Genomic DNA, 16713 nt, shown 5'->3' on the forward strand with positions numbered 1-16713 from the left:
AAAAATCTAAATGGACACTCTAAAAAAATAGAGAAATCATAAAAATTCTCACAAAAATCATAAAAACCGACCATCAATTCAATAACTTAATCATAGTAGTCATTAAATCTGTTATATTTTCTAATAGATTACCCAACTTTATCATTATAAAAATAGAATAAATAACCCTAATTACTCAACTTTGCTATTATAAAAAATCTAAAGTAACATGCTAATCTTAATGTAAATTACCCAGATATGTCATTATAAAAATAATGCAAATAATCTCCTAAATTTACATATAAATTATCCAATTATATCTTTGTCAAGAGTTAAAGTAAACTCTAAATCTGAATTATATAATTATAATAAATTATTAAAGTGCACCAATATAATATTCTAAATTATTATTTATATCGTTACTAATATATTGTTTATGTTATTTTTGATATAAAAATAGTGCCCACAATATGTGTTACCAAATATATGTATGATGGAAGAGATAGGAATAGTAATTCAAAAGCAAATAGTTCAGTTAAATATATATCAAATACACATAGAGGTGCGATACAAAATAAAATCTATTGCAACTAGATAATAATATGTATTTTAGAGTATGTGTTAGAATATTTAATAGACGAAAGGTGGCGTGAGATAGATAATTATAATTATTAGCTATAAATCTTATTTTTATATTAATTTTAATTAGCCTGTGCGGGAGCACGAGTTGACAGGCTAGTATACACAATGGATTGCTTCTCGCAAAAGGTGAACAAAGTACATACCATTGTTTTATTTCTCTCGTAACAAAATGCGGTAAGTAAAGCTAGGTCTTGCCATCCGCTTAAAAGGAGAAGAATCATGAAGAGTTGCTAGACTAAATGTGATCATCTACCAAAAATGCCATGCCGGCACTGATCACAGCCGCAGAAGCTCTCGCTAATAATCACAGCTCCAAGTGTATGCCAGTAATTTGCTGAATCTGAAGAGTAGCCTGCCGGTTTTTCAAAAAAAGAAAAGAAAAGAAAAGAAAGTGGAACCTGACCCGTCGTTAGGTCCGGGCTCCACACACCATGCACAGGATTCTGTTTGGATGGTCTAAAATAGGAGCTGAAGACTAGAATAAAATTAGTCTGATTTGAATGTAAGAATAGGCTAAATATAACTAATGCAGAACTAATCAAGACTATGGATTCTAACTATTAATTAGCTAATACTATCTATGTAATTAGCTTAGCAATTAGTCCACATTTAATTCTCATTAGTTTGTGACAAATTTAAGAACTAAAAAATAATTATAGGATTCAAATGGGACCTGAGCCGCGCTGACTCTTCCAAGCCTCTTGAAGAGGTAGCTTCACAAGAAGACCTGCTGGTTGTTGCCATGCTGCCTAGATTCTAGATTGGATTGGGGATCGGACAAGCTAGCACGTCCACTTCCAGGACGGATGGTGTCACGTGGCCTCGCACAGCGTGACAGCAGCTGCTGCTACCAAGGGGACCAGACGCAGGGATCGACAGTGCCTGCTGCCTCTGTTGGATTTTTCCTGATGACGCCATATATGCACGATTGTATTAAGCAGCGTATACGTAATCTGGATGACAATCGATGTGCTCTTGAGCCCTAATGTTAAGTACTTCCTCAGTTTCAAATTGTAGATTATTTTGATAAGTATAAATAAATAGCTTTTATTATACATGCACCTAAATATATATTATGTTTATCTACGTACATGTACTACTAGAAAACAGACTATCAGTACCATTTTAAAATGTCTTTTAGTATCGTATTTCCACCGGTACTTACAATAGAGACTAAAAGTCTCTACCTAATACGATATGCAAATAAGAATGAAGCTTAATAAGAAAGATCATGTAAGGTCTAACTTATGGGCTCTGTGGCTCGATTGTCTGACACAAATACACGGTGATGCCAATTTATCGAGGTATTTATAGTGTACAATACCATCACTTAGTGTAGGGATGGAAATTGCACCCGCGGATGCGGGTATCTGCGGATTTTAGACCCGACGGGTGCGGGTGCGTGTCCGATATTCCACCCATGGGTGGACCCGCATGGGTTTGAGATTCCACCCGTGGGTGGACCCACACCCATCCGCAAACAAAGAAATCCTAACCCAGCGTGCTTAGGTAAGGCCCAGCCCAACTATCCTAACTATAAAATGAGCACAAAAATTTATGGATTTATTGTTAGTTTGTCGTTATTACTTTGAACTTATAAATTTATTGTTAGTTTACCCTTATTACTTATAGAAATATGATGTTTGACTATTTAAATTTACGGATCTGTGCATTTTTATTATATCTGTTGTCACACCCGCGGGCACACGAAACCCGCCCAAAATCCGTGGGTGCGGGTGCAAAAATGCACCCGCGTGTCTACCTGCGGCCGGATTTTTTTCCAACCCCGCGGGTTTTGCCTGCGGGCGGGTTTCCACCAAACCTGCACCCGCATCCGCGGGTGCCATCCCTAACTTAGTAGAATAGAGCACATCTAACCCTTTGTTAGTAAAGGTAATTTTATAATTACTTTTTTCAGTTATGAATGTAAATGAAGAGATAGAATTAGAAAAATAGTCCAAATGAAATTAATCTTGATGCTATTAACATTTTTTTTCCTATAGTACCCTTGTACTGCCGATACTATACAGTATAGTCTATACATGGGCCGCGAGATTGCCTTCCATCATCTGAGGGAGATCCTTGCTGTTCTGGAACTGTGGTGGTTGTCACGGTTGCATTGCGAGCCGGCCGGCAGAGCACATGGGGTTCAGGTGGTGTTGTCTGCTATGGTATATATGCTGCGGTCCTAACAAAAAATGTGTGAACTATATTGTCTGGTTTCGACGCGCTGACCACTCACTCGATCCCTGTCCTAGCCTGTCTACAGTTGCGAACATACTGGTGTTTCTTGGCTGCTAGCGGCTAGTTAGTGCAGTTTGCATGGGCAAAGGTAGTGGCCAGGCATTGCATCTCTTCTCTATATGGGTAATAGTGGACCGATTCACTAAATCGGCTTATTTCATACCCGTACGAACAAATTACGGTGGAGAAAAGCTAACAAAGCTTTATGTGGAAAACATAGTAAAATTGCATGGTGTGCCTAGCAGAATCGTTTCAGATAGAGGGACCCAATTCACCTCTAGATTTTGGAAAAGTTTGCATAAAGCCATGGGCACCAAATTGGATTTCAGCTCCGCTTATCACCCACAGACGGATGGCCAGACGGAAAGAGTGAATCAGATTATGGAGGACATGTTGAGAGCATGTGTCCTTACCTATGGCAAAGATTGGGAGCAGAGTTTACCCTATTCCGAGTTTTCATACAACAACAGCTACCAAGCAAGCTTGGGCATGTCACCGTTCGAAGCTCTCTATGGGAGAAAATGCAGAACCCCCCTGATGTGGTCTGAAGTTGGAGAACATGCCCTAGTTGGACCTGCACTCATAAAGGAAGTAGAAGAAAGAGTGGCTGAGATTAGAGAAAAGCTGAAAGCAGCCCTGTCTCGACAGAAGAGCTACGCAGATAAGAAAAGTCGGGAAATAAGTTTCAACCCAGGAGATTTCGTTTATCTCAAGGTTTCACCCATTTCAGGAACCCGAAGGTTTCAGGTACAAGGAAAGTTGGCCCCTCGGTACATTGGACCATACCAAGTTCTGAAGAAAGTTGGAGCCGTAGCGTACCGACTGGAGCTACCAGAAGGAATGTCGGATATACACCCGGTGTTCCATGTGTCCCAGTTAAGGAGATGTTTGAGAGTACCAGAGAAAGAGCATGTGCCAGAAGAAGAGATAGATCTGCAGACAGACCTTCGGTACCAGGAAGTACCTATCAAGATCTTGGACACCGTTACTAGAAGAACAAGAAACTCCGAAGTATGGATTTGCAGAGTTCAATGGAGCAGACACTGCGTAGAAGAAGCTACGTGGGAACGTGAAGATGCCCTGAAGAAGAAGTTTCCCCACCTCTTTAGGATCCAGCCGAATCTCGAGGACGAGATTCATTTTAAGTGGGGTAGGTTTGTAACATCCCAAAATTCACCAAGTTAAATCACACGCTAAAAATAATTTTTAAAATTATTTTACATCGTTGAGCTCAAATCTTTTCTAAAACCCTTCCCGTCCGAAATTCCCTGGCGATCCGCCGTCCCGACACCGGCATCAGTCACCATCTAATCTTTTCCCTGTTCTCCTCGTTTCTCATACGCGTCGCTTCTCGTCGACGTCACGCCCGGCTCGCGACCGTCGCCGCGAATCCCGCCGGCGCCTCCTCTTCTTTTTCTCCTCTTTCCTTTTTCCTTTTCCCCTTTTTCTTTTTCTCCATTTTTCCTTTTTCTCTTTCTCCTTTTTCTTTTCTCTTTCCTTCTCCTTCCTTCTCTTCCCTGCTGCCTGCTCACGCACGGACAAAGCTCCCCTGTGCCACGCGCTGCAGCACCCCCGTGCCCACGCGTTCCACGCGCCGCGGGATGCCCGGTGCGACGCTCGCTGCTGCCTGAGCCATCTCGTCGTCCTGTACGCCGCCGCGAATCGCGCCGCCGCTCCGCGACACCCCGACGAGGCCAAACCGCCATTAATGGCCACCGAGCTCGGCCACCGGCGCCCCCCCTCTCCACCGCCTCTCCCGGCCTATAAATAGGGCCTCCGCGCAGCTCTCGGCCACCACAACCACCTCCGCCACCGCGGTCCCTCTCCCCAGCCTCGCAGCACCGCCGCCATAGCCGCCGTCGCCCACCTCCGTCCGCCGCCGTGGGCAGCCCGCCTCGCTCCATCCCAGCTCAAGGTGAGGAGGGGAATCGAACCCCCTCAGCCTCCTCTCCGTTTTGCCCCACTTCCCGGCTTCCCTCGCGCCCAGGGCCGTTGGCTCCATGGCCCCCCCTCCTGCGCCGTTCCCCTGTCCGCCCCTATGTCGGGAGGAAGAAGAAAAGGGCAAATATGCCCAAAACCCCCTCCCCTCTCTTCTATTTACTTAAGAGCCCTTCCACCTTTTAACCTTTTTGCAAATTAAACCCTTCCTTTATTATATTTCAAAACAAACCCTTTCCTCATATAAACATATCTCTAAATAAACCCCTAACCTTTTTCAAAATGACCCAGATAAATTCTAAAATACCAAACAAGCCCCTGCCTTCTCAAGAATAATTACAAACAGGTCCCTGACCCCTTATTTAACCCCTAAACCTTTATGTAACCTATCATTTCATGCGCCGAGCAACCTCCGATCGACCTGAAACTTTACCACAACATTCCTAACATAGTTTTGGACATGTCATTAGGAAATCACCCAAAAATCTTACTTCTATCTCCATATCTTAATTGTTTTCGATTCGAGCTCAACGATAAAGCTTGTATTTCTTTTTCTTGATTGTGTGGTTGTTTGTATACGTCGTAGGTCACGGTGTAAACGAAGGAGACCCCGTCGATGAGCAGTACTGCGAGCAAGCGAATGAGGATCAGTTCTGCAACCCCGAGCCCGAAGGACAGCACCTCGATCAGGACTTCCCGGAAGGCTTTGAAGACGGCAAGTTCAATCCCATCCTTTGATGCATGCTTTTGTCCTAGTTTTTATAAACACAACCTATTGGCCTGTTTTAGAAAATTGCATATGTTTTGCCTGCTGAAAACACGGTTGGATAGCCACCCCTTGATTTGTTATAACCATTCCTTGACCACCTAGATTAATGTCTGAATGCGTTTGGACGTTAATCGCTGCTAGAACGCTTAGGACCTTAAACACAGTACAACTTGTTTTATAAAGAAAATGTGTTCGTATGTGGGAAGGGAAAAATGTGGAATTTCGAAAGATGAGTTTAGACGGGATGGATGGCATTTCTGTGTGACTTGCCGATTGGTGTGCTCGTGCCTGTGTGGCAGGGCAAAGAAGGGAGATATCCATCTTGTCACAACTAAGGACCGAGTTGGTGTGTCATCTCACCTAACTCCACTATCGTGCAAACCACTCGACCGTTGAATGGGCAACGGCTTAGCATAAACCCCACTAGTTAGTCTGATAGCCATCAGGAGAGCTGAGAGCAATGGATGATCAAGGAGAAGGGATTAGCTCTGTGTGACTTATGCCCCGGTTAAAACCTCTGTGATAGGTCAATGACCCCTTGGTGGATCCCGTGATGGCTAGTCAGGTCTAGCTAAGGTGGGTAATGGCTTTGTTGGGATCTACACCGACACTAAGGTGATCGAGTTGTGGTACCCCGCTTGTGGATAAAGTTGCACACCTCTGCAGAGTTAAGAATCTATTCGAATAGCCGTGCCCACGGTACTGGGCGAGTTACGGTGTGGTCACATACTAGTGTTTATTTTGGGATGGGTTGGCGTGAGTTGTTTTGGGAAAACTGTCCGGCAGTTGTGCCATGTGCTACGGCGGATGAGGAATCCGGTAGCAGTTTAAAACTTGGATCTTGTGTGGATCAACCCTTCGTGTTACTCGATACAAGAAAACTGGTGTTGGAAATGCTTGCTTTCAAAGGAACCATTGCATAAAATCTAGCTTTCCGCAAAAGTAAACCCTAGCCTTATCCTTGATTTACCCTGTGCATTATATTCTGTTATTCCCCCTCCGTGGGTGTGGTTGGATTTGCTGAGTACGTTTGTACTCACCCCATTCTTTATTTTTACAGAGGAAGACCCAGACTCCATTTTCAATGTTTCTTGCGTTCACGCGATCCTTGCAACATTTACAATAGTTTAATGACCTCATTTTGTATTGTTTCCATTGTTTGGTGTACTGTTTATTATTTATTTTACTTGTTTGCTCGATTGTATTTGTGTGATGCGGTAGACGGTGCGCCGTTTTGGTGATGGCATCATATGTCCCTAAAAATGCATTTTTAGGGAGTGGGTTAAAAACTACTATCAACTCCATTTGTAGGAATGAGTTGCTTTTTAACATGCCTGTCACAGAACAGTCCAAATAATACCAATCAAGTGCAATAATTAACACTTAAACTCAAACCAGAATTACTGCACTCAACCAGTACACTCAGACCGCCTGCTGTAACCAGGATCGATTACACAGGAACTCTCGCCAAAAGACGAGCATAGATGATTACTGGAAAAAAAAACGTTCAAAGCCATTTACAACCCGAGTTTATAATAAAAGTACCAACTTAATCTACAGTAAGTGTTTACAAGCCAGTTTTACAATTCAAACCTCAGAGTTCAAATGCAGCGAAAAGTAATTTAGAGTTTAAAACAAGCTTAAAAAAATAATACGATAGATAACGTTGATGACATAAGACGAGCTTACTCACCCCCTTAAGAGACCGACGTCCTCGTCAGTCAATCCCAAGCCAGGAATGTCCTCTCTTGGACACGTCCCGTACGTCCAGTGCCAGCAGCCCATGTGCCACGTCCGTGCGTCCAGTGCCAACGGTCCCTATGCCACGTCCGTGCGTACAGTGCCAATGGAGCATCCCAGATACCCGCGCACTGACCCGCCACGCGCCCGTGCACATGCCGGTGGCATCTGCGCCCCCACGCGCCCGGGCTCATGCCTCCGCACTTACGTCCGTACGTGCCCGTGAAACCACGAGAGTCAGCTCTGATACCATTCTGTAGGATACTCCAATACTCCAATATTCGTTCGTGGCTCTGATACCTATTAATCCTATTAGCAGTCTAAACTAGAATGCTAATATATGACAAATAAAAATCTCTAGTTGGTTTTGCTTACCCAGTTTTATCTTCTTTTACTCGCTTTGCGTTGCATCATGAGCACTTATATCATTTCATGCACCGTTTTGACTTTTGCATGGCATATGTTTGATACGTTTAGACGCCACGAACGAAGCCGTCTACGAGTTTGTCGCTGAGCCGATCCAGGAGCCGCAAGCAGGAGAGCAGCAGGAGGACGCCGTTGAGCATGCTTCCGAAGAAGCCGCTAACCCCGCTGACCTGCAAGGCAAGCCCCGGAGCATGACCCTTATTTTAATTACTCCATGTTATAATTAAAGTATTGTGCATTTGCGTTCAAGGAATTGATTGGAACCATAGATGCATAATCTTGGACACCCAGTGTCTTTACTAGTTCAGTTATCGCTAGCACTGCTATGCTTAAGTAAACTCGGTAGAAGACGGGTGATTTCCTATCACCCGCGAGATATAGGGTTGTTACTTCAGACAGTTATATGAGAAATAATGCTATGAGAATGGAAATGGAGACCAGGCGGAGGGAAAGTTGGACATGACCATGGAATAAAGGAAAGTTGAGTCTCCGCCTGTGTCGATTGAGGACCGTACCGTTGCTGGCCATGCTGACCAAGTTTGAACAGTACTAACCACATGCCGGAAGTAGCAGGTAGTCGAAACCGGTAAGCTCAGTACCATATGTGCACCGGTAGGCGGACTTGATACTGTCTTCACCAGTGGAGCTAGTATACAAACTCATGGCTGACCCTTCATTGGTATCGGTGGGGCTAGCAGTCCTGGGTCGCAGGGCAGTTCGGCTGTTCGGTGTGCATATGTGAAGGGTTGCCACGTAGGGTCCGACGGGGCCTATATGTGACGTGTGTGTTAGGTCCATCTTGCAAGGTTAAATCGGATCGATTCGCCGTGACTCGCGGTTATGAGAACTTTGGTCACTTCGTCGCATTGTAGTAAAGAAGTGGAATGAGACTGGAATGGAAAAATGGAGTTGTATGTTACTAAAGATTAATGTGATCAACCATGTATGCTCTAGAGAACTAGGCAAACCTAAGTTATAGCGGTCAACTCAATTGGTGCTAAAATATTGAAAGTAAGGATCCAATATTAGCAGCTTTTCAGCAAAATAACTCCAGAGCCAAATAGCTTTGGATGTCTAGATAATGGGCTAAGTATACCCATGGATGGGTAAGTCTTACTGAGTATTAGAATACTCAGGTTTGTTGTAATATATTTTTTAGCAGGATGCGTTCCGGAGGACTTCGAGGAGATCTGCGCCTTGTGGATCGGTCAATCACTTCCTCCTGGTGGGTCGGTCGAGTGGGTCCCGTCTTCTCCGTGAAGTTCGGGCAGGTGAGCCTCACATCAGTGGGCAAGATGTGAAGCTCGTCTTCTGTCGTCAACGTTATCTATCGTATTGTTTTTTTAAGCTTGTTTTAAACTCTAAATTACTTTCCGCTGCATTTGAACTCTGAGGTTTGAATTGAAAAACTGGCTTGTAAACACTTACTGTAGATTAAGTTGGTACTTTTATTATAAACTCGGGTTGTAAATGGCTTTGAACGTTTTTTTTGCCAGTAATAATCCGTGCTCGTCTTTTGGCGAGAGTTCCTGTGTAATCGATCCTGGTTACAGCAGGCGGTCTGAGTGTACTGGTTGAGTGCAGTAATTCTGGTTTGAGTTTAAGTGTTAATTATTGCACTTGATTGGTATTATTTGGACTGTTCTGTGACAATGCCTCTACAAAAAAGAACGTGGCGTTGGTATAAATCATCTTTGTAGTGGTGAAAGAGAGGTGAAGGTGCCAGCACTTCACTACCTCTATTAAGCATGCACATATATGCAAAAGCAGCATGCAACATGCACATATATAGAGAAAAATAAACTTTAAACATGCATGCATGTATAAAAGAAAAGCATGCTGTAAATAATTTTGAGATAAAGTTATGGTTATTGTGAACTATAGAAATAAAAAAATATGCCAAGTATATTTCAGTGTATATAAAGGTTAAGATCATAAAAGCCTCAAAGCAATACTTGAGTTATATGAGATATTATATAGGTATATCTATTAGAAAACTTATAATAAATTTTTGGACTGGTAATTGACCTTAAACAAAAAAAAATTCAACTACAAAGATTTAGATCTTGTCATTCTCCATAATTTTGATATAAAGTTTGACTTCATTTGAGATCATATATACGAAAAAGTGATGAATTTTTTTTGCGTGGTACCGTTTGTAGGGCCGGGTCATGCCATCACCCGCCCCTAAAAATGTATTTTAAGGAATGGGTGAGGCCATCACCCACACTTAGAAATGCCACTATTTAGGGGCGGGTTATGGCGCCCGCCCCTAAATATGCTCTTTTAGGGGCGGGTGATGCCATCACCCGCCCCTACAAATGAGCTCCATTTTTAAGGGTGGGTGTTGACGTCACCCGTCTCTAAAAATGCATTTTTAGGGGTGGGTTAAAAACTACAGTGATCCAACTCCATTTGTAGAAGACGTTGTTACAAATCATTTTTGTAGTAGTAAAAGAAAGGTGAAAGTGCTAGCGCTTCACCACCGCTATTAATTAAGCATGCACATATATGCAAAAGCAGCATGCAACATGCACATATACTGAGCAAAAATAAGCTTCAAACATGCATGCATGTATAAAAGAAAAGCATGCTGTAAATATAGTTATTGTCAGAATATGTGGAGAGAGAAAAAGGACCGTACTGGCGCATGTAGGCATGTAGTTCTAGTGCGTGGGCTGCATATGACGCGATGAGCAAGAAAATATATACGAGCCAACCAAAAATGTTTGTTGGGCTTATTTGCCTTCCCAATATATTTCAGGTGATGGATATGGAATTTATCGCGCGGGCGACATTCCATAGAGGAAGTGGTTATTAACTATATTATAATCACGATGAGAATACACAATACATTATTTGTTTTGGCTCGCACGTATCTTTCTTCAGGCTCATTGTGTTGGCCATTTGATCGAACTATGATTGTTTGCCCTCATTGTTGGAAGTATGAACCATGCATGCATAGTTCATCAGTTCAACTATTGGTGGACACGGCTTGACGAGAAAACTAGTACGGACGCCCGATCTAAAAGCTGGCAAAACCTAGTACGGACACGCGTAGGGACGCTTGGAGGAGTGGGTCCACGATCACCTGAAAGGGCAGCTAGCTACAACAGCCGACCGACCCGCGCGCACTCCAACCCTACATGTTCTTGCAGGGGAATCACTCGGATCTATCTGTTCTTGCAGGGGAATCACTCGGATCTATCTGTTCTTGGCGTCGTAGATCGATCTCTATTCCGTGTCCCAATAATGAGCTTGATAGAGAGAGTCAAACAGTACGAAAAGGACAGATGAATAACGACAGAGATGAAAACGTCGTCGTACGATACAAACTTGGCATATACTGTGCACACAACATACAAGGCACTTTCAGTTTGACAGCGCAGATTTCTTCAAGCACATCAAGAGCGTTAATAAATACGATCCATTATTACATCATATATCCAACTAATAAGAGCTATCTATACCTTTTTTTTTTCTTTCTCTTGGTGCATCCTCCTCTTGATTATTGTATAAATTCCTCTGTGCTGGCACGCCGCACATCCGAAAAAGTAGTGCCGGGTGTTACTATTCGAATTGAGTACACTTATGGCAATTCAACTCGCAGTGTCTATGGGCGGTGTTTATGTTGCCATATTATCAAGATATAACCTTTTAACAACTACACGCTGCAACCCTATGATGTACGTCTTGGTGTGCATCGATTCCTATTAAACTCCCTCTCTCTTTTCTACCTATCATACTGTTATAAAAAGTTAGTAAGACATCGATCATTTTCAATGCACAACTTTATTGATGCCGGCTTAAATATGGCCGGTGACTGAAATGTTTGCTGCCTGCAGTACACATGTAGTTGATTATACATCATGCAATTATAGACTGGCTACATTTATTTAGGCTGCTGCCCAGCAGCGGCTCCGATCGAAACCCTGTTGATGATGCCATGGCGTTTCCAGGCGGACGGCGACAGAACGGTGGACCACCAGCGAGCGCTACCGCTGAACCAGCCCTAGTACTGGCACCAGAAATAGCACAGAAATCGAGAAATTAAAATTAGATGGCGATGATTAGAGGACGACAGCAACGACGATGGATGCCCATGGTTAAAGCGACAGGCAGGCCACACTACCGGAAACCGTTTGTTTGCTGAGTGTTTGAAGCTTTGGCAATTCTTCGGACACTCAGCAAACAAGCTATTTACTGAGTGCACGGCAAAAAATACAACACTCGGTAAAATCACACCTGCAGTGTCGGTTTCCGGCGAGTCTTGTAACGGACTCATTGCAAAGCAAGGAAGGCGCCGGCGAGCCATCTCCTTCGCTTTTCCGTCCCCGTCACGGTCGTTATCATCTCGCAGCAGCTGCAGTGCTTAAGACGAAAGTGCACTGGCGCAGCGTCCTTCCCCTCTTCTGCTCCACTTGGAGTAGTACTAGCTAGTGCGTGCTAGCCAGATCTCTGATTTCATCCAAATATAGAGAATCCACGGTTTCCATTAGCAAGATGATGGAGTCCTCTCGCGGTGGTGCACCTTGTTCTGATGACACAAGCGGCGGCGGGCTCGTCGACGGCAGCGGCGGCGCGCGGCTGTTCCCGTGCCTGTTCTGCAGCAAGAAGTTCCTCAAGTCGAAGGCGCTGGAGGGCGGGCACCAGAACGCGCACAAGAAGGAGCGCGTCGCCGGCAGCAGCTGGAACCCCTGCGGCACCTCCTACGCCGCCGCGCTCGAGCTCGACGCGGCGCTAGCGGCCGCCGGCCGCGCGCTTCCGTCCACGTCGTCGATGTTCGTGGTCGTGGCAGGCGCCCCGCACTGCGGCGCCGGGTGTCACGACCCCGACGCCGGCGCACGCATCGCGGCATGCCACGCGTCAGCCTTGCCGTCGACCATACTCGTGTCGCGTGTCAGCCTCACCATCGGCCATCCTCGTCCACTACACGCCGCGCCGCGCCCATCCTGCGACCGTGAACAGCCTCGTCAATGCCACGCGCCAACCGCCGAGTGGTGTTCCATCGCTTCCCCAGCGTTCTATGGCGTTCGTGCCGCCCCGCCCTTATCCGCACCGGCCACCCGCACCCCCTCCCCTTTAGCTCCCGTGCCCGACCGGCTTCCCTGCCCCAAACCCTAGCCCCGTTGGCCCCCATCTCCATTGCCGCTGCCACCAGGAGCTCCGCCGGCCGCCGCGATTCATCGTCTTCGGTGATCCCCTCACCGATTCCTCGTAGGAGCAGCTTCCCCTCCCTCCCCGTGATCGATTTCGCCCCTAACCCGGCCCCCTCTCCTTTCCTGCAGGGCCGCCGGCGAGCGCCTCCGCCCGCCGCCGCCCCTGTCCGTTGCGTCTCCCGTCCGTCGCCGCTCCTCGCCTGTGCCACCGCCGGTGAGGCTCGCCGCCTCCTCCTCTTCCCCGTGCGCACCTCCCCTGGCCCACTCCGGCCCTGCCTCCGCCGTGCCGCCGTTCGCAGGTGCCGCCGTGTCGCGCGTGTCGCGCCGCGCGCAGGCCGCGACGTGGGCGCGCGCACGCCCCGGGTCAGGCCGCCCGCCCTGCCTTGACCTGGCCCGGTTGAGCCTTCCCATGGGGCCCACCTGTCGGCCTTTGGCCTGGCGGGTGTGGCCGGATCCGAGTGCGTTTAGCATTTTGGCTAGGGTTTTCTTAGGTTTTATATGTCTGCAATCTTGAAAAATGCATAGAAAATCGTACCGATCTCGGAAAAATGCGAAACTTGTTTCGTTGGATTCGTATCACTGAGATCTACTTAGGAAAAATTTTGTTTTGTATGTTACTTTGTTGTACATTTATCTATAGGTTTATCTTGCAGAAGTGAGTTTAATGCTTAGTTATTTGAGTATTGCTCTAAAAATTTCAAACTAAATTTTGTTAGACTCCTTTTGAGGTGTAGTTTTCAGTGGTGCAATTTGTTCACATGCTTCCTTACTGTTTATCAAAGTTTTAGCTTGTTTTCTTATGCTTTGTCTGAAAATGGTTTAATATAGAACTTTTTGCTGGAAAGTGAGAAAATAGTAAAACCAATTTGGTTAGCTTTGTTTTCATGCCTAGTATCTAAGATAATTTTCTTGGATTTGTTTAGATAAGTTTGCATGTCTTTTCTGATTTATACTTGTTTTTAGTTCATTTCTTAATTCTTGCACCGCATTCATACATTATAGTGACCGAACCGTCGGAGGTCGAACCCGTGGAGCCCACCAAGTCCGTCGAGCCTAAACCCAGAATCACATTCGTGGTCGAGCCGGAAGTTAATCAAGGCAAGCAGCTAAACATGAATCCTTGCTCATATTTAATCTGACTTAATTAGTTATCTCACCGGGTAATATTGGGTTATGTATAGTATGTATGTATTGCATTCTTGTACCTATCTGCGGGCATTATCCTTCCTTGATTTGTCATCCTTGTTCTTGGCACTAGTTAGTCAATTAATTACTTAACATGACTAGATGCTTAGCCTCGCTTAGAATATTTATATTGTTCGCTAGACAGGAATAATTTGGAGGATCACATTTACCGGTTACCCTTGATCGCACTGGTTCGGCCTGGTCGTCAGGTCTGGTAGTATCGAGGTTCGAGCGGAATGGTAGGGCCTAAAGAATGAAGTCACATGGGCATAGTCCGCTTGGACCGATTAAGGACCGTCCGTGGATGATGTTGGTTTTGAGCAACTTTCCGTGCTACCACATATCCAAATAATGGTACGGATGAGCCAATTACCTTCTTTGACTTGATCATTGTTGTATAGTCCTAGATACGTGGCCAAGGGCTATGCAGACAGGCTTAGAGGTGTCCCCGGGTAGACCTACGTGTAGGAAAGTTTAGAGATGTCCCCGGTGGAAACTAAGTCTCTACGCGTAAGCTAGGTGTGAAGATTTCAATGATCGAGCCTTATTGGGAACGGTTGACGGGAGTACCCCCTTGGCCGACGTGATCGGTTGGGTGAGTCGCATGGTTCTCGCATCGTGTGGGTAAAGTAGTACACCTTTGCAAGGTTTTAATCAATTCGAATTGCCGCGCTCTCGGTTATGAGCAAGCTCATTATCCCATGAACTCCTCGTAGAAATTTGGTTATGATGGAGATGGTTCATGGCACCTCTGTGACACTTTACATGTTATACTCTTAGCTAACTAAAAGTTATTAGAGGTTTGGACAACATTAATCAATTCTGATAGGTGATAGTGTAGAGAGCTAATGCTTATGCAATAATTACTTAACCTTAAAGCTTTTACTTAAGCCAATGCATGATCCTTGCTTATTTAATCGCGTAAGTCTTGCGAGTACCTTTTGTACTCAGGTTGCTTTCTAAACCTAGTTGCAGGTGAACCGGAAGTGGTGTTCGGCCACTTCTACCCCGCTGATCCTAATACGGGGGAGGAGTAGGTCGTTGCGGCTGCGGTGATGTCCTTGAGCAAGGCATCATCATCTTAAGTATGTTTTATCGTAGCTGAACTCCGTGAGAGCATGTAAATACAATAAATTTTAAGTTTCTGTTTAATATGGCTTTTGTGAGCCCAAGGCTTGTAATGGAAATTAGTTGAACCCTCCTATTTTGAACTTGTAATATTAAGTTTCGAACTCTGGTTTTGTAAAACTGCTCTTTGTGGATTATTGGCGATGTATTCGATTGTAAACGGTATGTGCATATGCTGATTCTGGGCGTATATTGGAGCACATACCGGGACTACCGGATTTGATATTATTTTGGATGAATGACGTGTCGGTTATTCGTGTCTCTAGATGTGGGATAACACGTGGCACGTTCTCCGGTAAGCACGTGTTAATTCTCATTTGGATGATAATGACCGACGATTCATTTAAAATAGTATCAAATTGGGCAGTTCTGGCTAGGGAGGCGTCTTACCTGGCCGCCGGCGCCGCCACGGCGCTGAGCTTGGAGCTAGCGAGGTGGACCGGTGGGCACGAGCAGCCAGCGGCCCTGCACGGCGTTGCCGGCCCGATCGATGAGACGCTCAACTGGACAAGGGGCACGCAGGCGCCCGCCACGGCCCCCAAGGCGACGACAGACTCCTCCGCCGCCAGCGTGGAGCCCGACCTCGAGCTGAGGCTGTAGCTAGCTCGATCTGCGACGACCGACGAGCGAGCGTGGGTCGTGTGCTGCTGCATCCTCAATCGTCCGATACACCACCATCCTGTAAATTGTACGGCTGCCCACCGTTGCCAGTCAGTCCTTCCGCTTGCGTTGCTTGCTTAATTTGTCTGCGCTGTTGCATTAGGTTCATGCATTCACCTAATTACCAAGTTACCAGATGGTCATATATATGGTGATACAACTGTATACTATTGCTATGCTGATGTTATTAGCGTTTATCTCCCATTTTTTGATCTATCTGGCGAGCTTCAACGGTTTCCTACTTGTGGTGATCCACAAAAAAAAAGAGAGCTTCATGAATTTATTCTGAGCCGGAAATGATAGAAATATTAAGAAATATAACAAGAGACCGGGATTCATTCCGGATCAAAAATTAATTGCAATAAAATAGACTCATAATTGGCACAAGAGACCTGCATTGATGCCACACTTCTAGACTCAAATTGATTCCTGGTCTTTTAATGTAGCTATCATAGGCCAATTTTATTGTAATTAATTTTCGATTCGGAATGAATCCCGGTCTCTTGTTATATTTTTTATTATTTTATTCTCTGCCCGGAATGAATTCACGTGTAACCGAAAAAAACCATCGGACACTAGGCAAGCTAGCATCAATACTGACGAAAGCTGCAGCCTGAATGCCTGATGATCTCTTGCTTCAAGGCAGCTGGGCCTTGTTTGGATGGTTCCTAGAAGCTTTTAGAATGAACTTTGACCGCTAATTATAGTATCAAACAAAACTATTTTACAAAACCAACTTCAGAACCCTGCGCTAGGAACTTTGATGAATCTAATGAAGTCTTTGACCACATGATTAGAGAATAGTACTGTAGCATCATTGTAGCAAATTATCAATCAATTACC

At 45.2% G+C, this 16713-nt stretch overlaps 1 protein-coding gene across 1 annotated transcript; it reads left to right on the forward strand.

Annotated features, from left to right (window-relative positions):
* The first annotated feature begins 12241 nt into the window (after positions 1-12241).
* LOC120659155 lies at positions 12242-15810 on the forward strand. Its single transcript, XM_039937203.1, has 2 exons — positions 12242-12698; positions 15563-15810. The coding sequence occupies exons 1-2, from the start codon at positions 12242-12244 to the stop codon at positions 15808-15810; spliced, it is 705 nt and encodes a 234-aa protein (XP_039793137.1).
* The last annotated feature ends 903 nt before the right edge of the window (positions 15811-16713 follow it).

This window comes from Panicum virgatum, chromosome 2N (assembly GCF_016808335.1).
Source record: "Panicum virgatum strain AP13 chromosome 2N, P.virgatum_v5, whole genome shotgun sequence".
NCBI classification, from domain to species: domain Eukaryota; kingdom Viridiplantae; phylum Streptophyta; class Magnoliopsida; order Poales; family Poaceae; genus Panicum; species Panicum virgatum.